At 43.9% G+C, this 9,835-nt stretch overlaps 1 protein-coding gene and 1 pseudogene across 1 annotated transcript; one reads left to right on the top strand and one right to left on the bottom strand.

Moving 5' to 3' along the window:
- The first annotated feature begins 1,519 nt into the window (after positions 1–1,519).
- LOC136527807 (uncharacterized) lies at positions 1,520–5,239 on the top strand. Its single transcript, XM_066520652.1, has 10 exons — positions 1,520–1,950; positions 2,484–2,620; positions 2,729–2,902; positions 3,278–3,514; positions 3,585–3,685; positions 3,779–3,851; positions 3,936–4,004; positions 4,105–4,212; positions 4,415–4,540; positions 4,900–5,239. The coding sequence occupies exons 1-10, from the start codon at positions 1,599–1,601 to the stop codon at positions 5,092–5,094; spliced, it is 1,572 nt and encodes a 523-aa protein (XP_066376749.1). The 5' UTR covers positions 1,520–1,598; the 3' UTR covers positions 5,095–5,239.
- Positions 5,240–5,842: 603 nt separating this feature from the next.
- LOC136525623 (subtilisin-like protease SBT6.1) lies at positions 5,843–9,833 on the bottom strand (annotated as a pseudogene).
- Between the last annotated feature and the right edge of the window lie 2 nt (positions 9,834–9,835).

Raw genomic sequence — 9,835 nt, 5'->3', positions numbered from 1 at the left:
CGTCCGACTGCTAGCGACTCCCTTCGGACGGACATGTGACGTGACGTGTATTATAACTTTGCCTTTTTTTTTTATTCTCTACTCATTTTCATCTCTCTTATTCTCATCCGGACGCCGCGCCCACTCCGCTTGTTGTTGCGGCATTCTCCCACCGCGCCCCCACCCTACGCCGCTCGCTCCTCTCCCCCACCCGTCACGCACCCCACCCGTGCCTCGCACCTTGCCTCGCCCGTGCGTCGCACCACCCGCTAGGCTAAGCCATGGCCGGCGCTGCTGGTGCTGGATGGTGGTGCTTGCACGCCGCCGCCGGATCCCACCCCAATGACCAGAATCGACCGACCCTAGCCTTCCTTTCCCTTGTGTTGCAAATGTAAGTGTTTCAGATGTATATTTGCAATTGTTACATATGGATATTGCAAAAGTAGATCGGGATGTTGCATATGTTATATATTTTTGCAAGTATTTTCAGTGTTATGTTGCAAGTGTTTTGAAAAAATATTTTCAGACGTATGTTGCAACAAGTGTTTTGTCCGGATGTTGCATATGTTTCATATACATGTTGCAAGTGTTTTATCTGGATGTTGCATATGTTTCACACATGTTGCAAGTGTTTTATGTAGATGTTGCATATGATCACACATGTTGCATCCAATTGTTTCATGTTGCAAATGTTTTATGGGGGCACAATGAGTGATAGGCGCACGAACCAGGCGCCAGGGGATGGGGCGCGATAGAGCCGGGGACCGGCAGACGAGGGCGCAGTGAGCTAGGGGCCGACTCCTAAGTCCCGCCCGTGCAAAGAGAGAGAAGGGGGTCCGAGGGAAGGAGCGGGGCGCAACGACGGGGGCAGGGTGCGCGTGCGAGGCGGACAGGGCCGGGCTGCGCAGCCGTCCATCCGGACGCGAGGAGCTGCGGGCGCAGGTCGCTAACGGTCTCTAGGTGGGCGCGTGAAAAATAGGCATGGGGGAGTGCATACGCGCGCCAAGGAAACGAATCAGCCCGGTCCATGATACCGTCCGACGGATCAATACCAAGGATGTCCAGGCGCCGGCAGTTTCCTTAAATTTGCTGTATCAGGTTGCCCCGTCTGCATTGTCTTCGGATTTGCATTCCGATTTGTCAGTTTTGCCGGAATGGCGAACATCAAACTCAGTTAAATTTTACTCCCTCCATTTCAAATTATAAGTCACTTTGATTTTTTTTGGTTCATCTATTTTACTATGTATCTGGACATATTATTATATCTAGATGCATAGCAAAATGAATATACTATAAAAGTGAAAGTGACTTATAATTTAAAACGAAGAGAGTAATAATGTATTTCGCATAAAAGCTTGTACAGGCATTAAAAGGTGGAGACACAAATAGAGACCAAACATTTAAAAAACAAATAGAGACCAAACAAAAGGAGGAACGAATTTATTTCACTGGCACAACTGGTTCATAATGGTTTCCAAAAATGTGCCCGTATCACTTCACTAGCATGTGTAGACGTAGGCTGCTGTTTCCGGCTCGTGCGGGTTGTGACGTCAGTCAAATAGGTGCTGATTCATCCCCCTGATCCGACCCGCTATATATCGGATCGACGGCCGCCCCGCATGGCCGCAGCGAGACTCCGTTGCAAGGCCGCCACCGCCATTGCCACAGCTGTCCCCGCCGCCGCGGCGCTCCCGCTCCCGCTCCCGCTTCACCGCCACCCGGCCTTCCTCCGCCGCGTCCCCGCCGCCGTTTGCCTCCTGTTCTCGTCGTGCCGGATCCCGGCGCCGAGGAGAGCGGCCGCGGCCATGTCGTCGTTAGCGGCGGCGGCGCAGAGGACGGAGCACGAGGCCGGCGCGTGGTACGCGGTACCGGGCCTCAGCCTCCGCGACCACCGGTTCGCCGTCCCGCTCGACCACTCCAGCCCCGACCGCGGGGACACCATCACCGTCTTCGCGCGCGAGGTCGTCGCCGGTAGGTCGCGCTTGCCTGCTTCCCCTCACCCGACTGCGATCCACCGTCCGCGTAGTGTTAGTGTTGGGCCTGTGCATGTGTGGGTGTGTTGCGTTCGTTACGTTATGTTTCGGTAGAAATTGGAACGATGTGTATGTGTGTTATTTGGGAAGTACGGACGTATTTCACTAGATTTGGACATGAATCAAGAATCATGGCAGTGGCTCTTCGGTGCTACTGCATCAGGCCAGCCTGCTTAACTTAATTCTAGGTATAAGTTTCTGACAAACTAGGAGCAAATTTGTTTGGAGAACTGACTAGTAGATCTTTGTCACCAATGCAATTGTGGAAACTATGTCGCAACCTGCAAATGTAAGGGAGACAAAAAGACTTTGGTGAAGTCACTTCATGAAACAATTTAAATTTAGCTGATGCGATGTATCTACTGGTTTAGGCTTGTATGTATGTGATGAATTGCTCCTTATCATATTGGGAGAGCTAGACGTGCTTGTGGTTATTGAAAATTAATGACCCTCATGTTTGAACTGTTCCAGCTGGGAAAGAAGACGTATCTCTGCCTTATTTGTTGTACCTACAAGGAGGGCCTGGATTTGAGAGCCCCCGTCCCACGGAAGCAGGTGGGTGGTTAAAGAAAGCTTGTGAAGACCACCGTGTTGTGCTGCTAGATCAGGTAAAAATGCATGGTAGAATTTCTTGGGTAGATCCTGAGTTCTCTCCATCCTTGTTCGTTCTCCCCTTCCCCTTGGATTGTTTGTGTTGACATCCTTCTTGTTTTCAGCGGGGAACAGGATTGTCCACACCATTGACTCCATCATCTCTTTCACAAATTACATCTCCTGCAAAGCAGGTGGAGTACCTAAAGCATTTCAGGGCGGATAATATAGTTAAGGATGCAGAATTTATTCGTCTACGTCTTGTACCAGATGCTAAGCCTTGGACAGTCCTAGGACAGGTGTGTTATCTGACACGCACTTTGTAGATCAATGATATCATCATAAGCCTTTGGGGACATGTATATATCTATCTCTTCTCTATTAAATATTTCAACAGAAGAAGTATTTGTACTATGGGACAAATGCTCCTCAACTTGATTCTGAATTTCTAATAGTGGAAATAAGGTTGATGATTTCTTGTTAGTTGTTAACATCAATTAAGCATGCGATGGGGGCATGAAAGGTAAGGCTAACTTATCTGTACTTTGCTCCTCTGCAGATAAAGCCTTAAAAAGACCCAGTGTTTAGTTATTGTTCTTCATTCACAAAGTCATGTATTCTTTTGGGGATGTAGCACTCACCTTATGGCACCATCTACATGTTCTTAATTGCAGAGTTATGGTGGATTTTGTGCCGTTACATATTTGAGTTTTGCTCCAGAAGGCCTGAAATCTGTTCTTTTGACTGGAGGGCTTCCACCACTGGGAGAACCTTGCACTGCAGATACGGTGTACAGAGCCTGCTTTAAACAGGTTCAACAGCAAAACGAGAAGTACTATAAGAGGTATCCCCAAGATATACAAGTCGTTCATGAGGTTGTAAGATACTTAAGTGAATCTGAAGGGGGAGGGGTAAGTCACTTTAACAGTCAATATATCTGTGATGTTGGAAACTTGTTCTTATGCAGCACTGCTTTTGCAGGTTCTTCTTCCATCTGGTGGCCGGTTAACCCCTAAGATGCTGCAGTGTCTTGGATTGTCAGGTCTGGGTTCTGGTGGTGGATTTGAAAGGCTGCATTATCTGTAAGAAACACGTTTGATCTTCTCATTCACTATTCGAGGGAAGAACACAATTTATCTGATCTGCACCATGTCTTGCTATTTTGTCCAGTGCAGGCTTGAGAGGGTGTGGGATCCTGTACTTGTCGCTGGAGCTAAAAAGAGCATTAGCTATTACTTCTTAAAAGAGGTGAAATCTCTATTACTCTTATTGTTGTACAGTGTTTACATTTTAATATTTCCAATGCTGATAACCTAACTTTATATTCTCTAGTTTGAAATGTGGTTAGGTTTTGATCAAAATCCTCTTTATGCCCTCCTACACGAGTCTATCTACTGTGAGGTAACTTGTGATCCTTAGACTAGTTCTTACTATGTCATGGATTGATTCATGGTACGACGACACTCCTGAAGTCTTATTTTGTTTATGGTCATGGATTCAGGGCTCTTCATCAAAATGGTCTGCTGAAAAGATTCATGGTGAATATGGAAGTTTGTTTGATCCTATTAAAGCTACAGAAGAAGGCCGTGCTGTGTATTTTACTGGAGAGGTACTTGTTTGGACATCTTGCTGAACCCTTGAGTAAAATCAAGTTAAAAAGGAGCTTGTGCAATGTCAATAACCTGCCATGTGTTATTCTCTCATTTTGAGATAAACTATAAGCAGAAGCTGTCAGCCATCTGACTGCATTTTTTTTACATACGCTTCCCTAAAATTCTCTACAATTCCTGTATTCAATTTTTGTTGCACAGATGGTGTTTCGTTGCTTGTTTGATGAGATCCCTGCTCTACGAGACCTAAAGGAGGCTGCCCATTTGTTGGCTGAGAAGGAAGACTGGCCTCCACTATATGATGTCAGCGTGTTGAACAACAATAAGGTACGTTCTTCTTCATAAGGATCATACCATAATTCATACTGTAAAAAAAGTTGCCATCTAGTATATTTGATATATACATGATCATATTACTTAAAGTCCAGAAAAAAAATTCAGTATTTCCAGCTGACTCCGGTGGGGATTGCAGCTTGTTAATTTTATTGTCAGCACTTGGAATCCTTTTTAAACAACTTTAGTATCTGAATTCCCATGAAGGGCGCAGAGTCTCCAGACGACTCTAGAGTACTATTAAGAATTTCAGTTGCATATGCTGTTGTCTGTTACACGTTTTATATAAATTTAGAAAATTAGCGCGTGTGGGGTACGCTTATTAGTTTGTTCATCGCAATGGCATCCTGCAGGTTCCCGTCGCGGCTGCGGTATACTACGAGGACATGTACGTTAACTTCAACATTGCCAAGGAGACTGCCTCCCAGATAGCGGGGATCCGGCTCTGGGTGACCAACGAGTACATGCACTCGGGCATCCGCGACGGCGGCTCGCATGTCTTCGAGCATCTCATGGCTCTTCTGAACGGCAAGAAGCCTTTGTTTTAGCTGTTTTTCGAAACCCTACTATGTAGGTTCGAGCTCAGTTGAGCTGAACTTACTATGATTGAAATGAGCAAACAATGAGGTCCTTTTGATTTCTTGTAAATTAAAGTGAACAAATGAATAATGTTTATGACATCCCTTGTAAACATTTCATGAATAATGTTTAACATCTTGAAATTTGGGTCCGCAACTACATCATAGAACATTTCACAAATAATGTTTAACATTTTGAAATTTTGGTCTGCTCGCCAGACACGTTCTGACTTCTGAGCAGTAATATGAAACATTTGTGTCCAAAGTCCAAACAGATCCAGAAGTCAAAGGTGTCATTGTGCCGAGAGCGCTTTGTTTCAATCAGGTTTGCTTCTTTTTAAACAATACAAAAATTTCTTTACAATAAGCCTAAGCCTCCTTTGTACCTGCTAAGCTGCCAAAGAGCGCCTGCTCAAACATTTAGGTGATCCAGCGACACTCCTCAGGTCTTGGGTTCGACTCCCCGTGAGAGCGAATTTTAAGCTGTTTTTAAAAAAACGGAAAGCCACCGTGTAAGGGTGGAGACGGGGTTCGAAGGTTTTCTCGGCCGGGTGAGAAGACCCTTCTTCTTATTTGAAATGCTACGGAAGCAGTCTTAACCCCCCGGTCGCGTTTTTTTTAACTGTCAAGCTCATGGAAAGTCTCCCTGCCCTCAAGGGCTCATGGATCTACAGAGAAGCCCAAATCCCTTCCCATATCCCAAGGAGATGGCAAATAATTAGCTCTAGCTTCTCCCCTACATATTAGCTCTTAGCGATGTCTGTGGCTACAACTATGTGTGGTGTGAACAAAATTGTGAGCGACTACAAGCAACAACAGTAGATGCTACAAACTGCTGAATGTGGGCAGACAAGCAGCTTTCCATGTGTCCACAGATGTGACGAGTCAGAAGTTCCGCCTCTAGTTGCTGAGTTAAAATGTGTCTTGGTGAACCACCAGGAATTTCCGGCTACTCATGCTGCACAGAATTCTGTCATGCTGCTCAGATGGCAGCTTCCTGGTTATCCATCATGGCTGGAGGCCTGAAACTTAGATCTGCTAAAACCCCTATTCAGCACCCCACCAATGCCGCATTATACCATACTTGTTAACCGACTAGCACTAGCCACCGATCCTTTCCTTCGTCGGCGGCGTTTTTGTTGCATTCTACAACTAAGATACAACATAAGGCCTGCATGTTGGAGAAAGGAATAAGGAAAGGAATAACACAGCATGTATTCATAACTTAGTCAATTAGTGTTTGTTACTGACAAGCAGTGGCAGAGAAGCAAGGTACCATCCATTGGTTTGCCATTAACATTCCTATGTCAACCTGCAAAACAAAAATTAGCATATTCCAGCACTGTCCAGAGGATAAATTGCTAGTAACTGCTTCCCGCTTAAGAAGACATGATTATTGAATGCATAAACTTCTACACAACTCTGTGACCTACACTCCTACAAGAAACAACACTTGAACTTCTTTCTATCATATACACTGACATCCTACATAGGGGAAATATTTGTTCACTACAACCTTCTGTTTTTTCACTAGACTAGAAATACTATAGTTAGGCCTTCTTTGGTAGGGATCCTCCATTTTCACTGAAAAACAGCTCCAAACGGCTCTCTTACTAAACCGTTTGGTAGGGCTCCTCCGCCGGAGCCGGAGCCGGAGCCAGAGAGGAGCCCTACCAAACGGGGCCTAAATCCTTTTTAATGGCTCTATGTTATCATCTGGAGCTAAAAGCATGATCTGCTACTATGTAGAATTTATACTCCAATACTAATCAAATTCTATCAGTAAAAACTGTTGGATTAGTGCATATATAGTACGAACTATGATGGTAAAGCTCAAACTGGTCCCTTAAGTTACAATTATTCTTTCAGTATATAAGCAAATCAATTATTTTTCATGTATTGTAATCCAGTTAAAGAAGTCAAAGTTCAAGATGCATACCTCCTCATGACCAATAAATCCAAAATAATCTCTTTTATCATCAAATTTAGCAGCATTAGGTGTCGAAAGATTTCTTTGAAGCCTTTCAACTTTATCTTGTATACTGTCAGTAGTTTGTATTGTTACATTGGGAGAACTAGAACTTTCATGCATCTGGTACTCTGGAAGCTTTCTTGATGTGCCTGTTGGTTGGACACCATAACCTTTTGTACCCCAAACCTCAAAACGGGAATCTTGGTGGCAGATCAATTCCTTGCCAACAACTGTTGAGTATGTTGAAAAGTTTACATCCGTTCTACGTGATGGCTGATGGATATTTTCAAAACTAGAAACTTTAACTGTGCTGCCTCTGAGAAAAGGACATGATCTTTCACTCTGTTGCCAGTGAACTCCAATATTTTCCTCAAAAGCCAATAGCAGTTTGTTACCATGTGACTACTGTCAAGACAATTTGAATCACCATAGACTGCAATCCTCCCTTCCCCTGCTTCCATCACTCCAAGAATTGAGGAGAGCTACAAGAGAGAGAAAACAATAAGCCTTACATATTAATACATACATCAATATAATATATTTATATAATAATGTAAAACAGTACCATCAAACAAGATTATTGAGTCATACAACGTGACCAAAACATATTTAATCCACTAGAAGAATTGAACACCGAATGGCTAACTGTGCTCGTTAGCATTCGGTCTATTTTGAAGGGATATATATTTATTATCAGTTCTCGTCACTAAAGATATTAGCTACCATTTCCATACTTAAAAAAGGGGTGTACCCAGTGCAGAGAGCTCCCGCTCTATGCGAGGTCTGGGGAAGGGTGTTAGTGGCAAGCCTTACCCTCGCCTGTGCAATGCGAGAAGACAGCGACTCGAACCCGGGACCTTCCCTGGTCACAGACGGTAAGACTCTACCGCTTGCACCAGGCCCACCCTTCTACCATACTTATCAAATTTAAATTGTACAAACTAACTGAGTACTTCCATTAGGACAAAAGCTTACATTGCAATTTTCTTTAGAATTTTGGAATAATACATTTTAGTAAACTGATATGTGGAGTAATGTAAACAACCGAACTTTTTATTTAGGCAACAGTGAGTTAAAAAATGCCAAGTTAGCGCAGATCTTCATTTACTTTAGAACCTTGCACCCGCAGATATAGAGATGGTCTCATAACTCATAAGTACTGAACCAAAAGGCCATATCCACTAACCTTGCTTTTCCCCTGGGTGCTTTCTGTATCCAGTGTTCCTATGTGATCTTGCACCGTCTTTGAGTTTTCCTGGAGCTGGAAGCTATGCAAGAAACCTCCTGCTGGAAATTGAACTATATCAGTTCCAGAAGCATAGTGGGTCTGCTCACCATTGATTGAGAAGTCACCAGTAAGTATTTTGTCCCCCAAAGCAATGCCAAATGGTGCCAGAAGTTCATTAATTGCAGGAATATTGCACCCCCAGTAATTGGAGTCCACCAACTTCGGGTATTCTCATCAAAGAATGTCATCTTAACCATTGTATCAACATGGTACCACTCAGCAAAAACAGCAATACCAAGTCCCTTGTGTATAACATCATCCCTAAGTTTCTGAATTTCTTCATCAAAGTATTCGTCCCTCAAGATCCACCATAAGCAATGTCCCATAATTGCTAGCATCAAAGCAAGTAAGTGGTGATCCAAGTGTCTCAATATAGTACCCTGCATCTCTTAACATGTTGAACAGAATGTGAAAGTTTGTGTGCAAGTGGTCACCATGCCAGTCAAGGATATCATTATGAACATTAAGGGAATCCCTTGGAACATATCCCGAGGGATACTTAATATTATGATATTGGTCCCACAGTATCCTTTTTGACCTAACAGGTGTTGGAACTACCTTGATCTTCAAGTGAAGAATACATGTACTACTCTGTGGGCTGCTTTCTCCATGAGCTGCCAGGGTATAAATAGTCAGAGTAACATTGCCACTTATTATGCCCGAAAACTGAGAACCCTCATCTTTAACTTGCAAATGTAGAGCAAGATATCCCGTCCAAGGCCAGATGACATCTGAGTAGGTGAAGTGCACACTAAGAAGATTGCCAATATCCTCAGAAGGTTGCCCATAAAGGTTGATCCTTTACATAACCAATCACCCCCATCCCGTTCAGAATTGTAGCATTGAAGATTACTGGCATAGCTCCAGCATACATAGGTTGACGACAAAAAGGCCAGAAATATGGACAGTCGGTTGAAGTCAAGCATAGTAGGAAATATGCTTGCACGTGGTTGGTAATTTTTCAAGATTTCATATGACTGCCAGCTGGAAACAAATGGTACAATGAGTATGATGTTGAGCAATGCAAGGGAAAGCAAAAGATCAATATGATCCTTCTCTGGATCCTAAACGGATACACCCTTAATGTCATAAAACAATGGAGATATGGAATAAGATAAATCTGAAAGCACTAATTGGAAGTTCTTGCGCTGCAGCTGCGGCGGCGGCAACCACTCCTGCAGCTACCGTTCTTCACAGAAGAAAACTAGCAGTGGCAGCTGCAGAAGCACAGCCGAGCAGGCCAGAAATATCCGACAACAGGAAACAGACCTTGTAATGCTGATTTGGTAATTTATGACAAAGGTATCCAAAAAGGGGATAAGGAACTCACAGATCAAGCCTGCCAGCACCTTGTTCATACATGTTCGGCCCTGAAAGTTTAGAAGCACCCTCAACAAGGGCCTGTTTCATAGCAGCAGGGTTAAGGATCAATTTCCGCTTGTCTTCAGGTA

Source organism: Miscanthus floridulus, chromosome 19 (genome assembly GCF_019320115.1).
Source record: "Miscanthus floridulus cultivar M001 chromosome 19, ASM1932011v1, whole genome shotgun sequence".
In the NCBI taxonomy this organism is placed as follows: Eukaryota; Viridiplantae; Streptophyta; class Magnoliopsida; order Poales; family Poaceae; genus Miscanthus; species Miscanthus floridulus.
The sequence above is the reverse complement of the archived record's forward strand: the minus strand, read 5'-3'. Positions and strand labels throughout refer to the sequence as shown.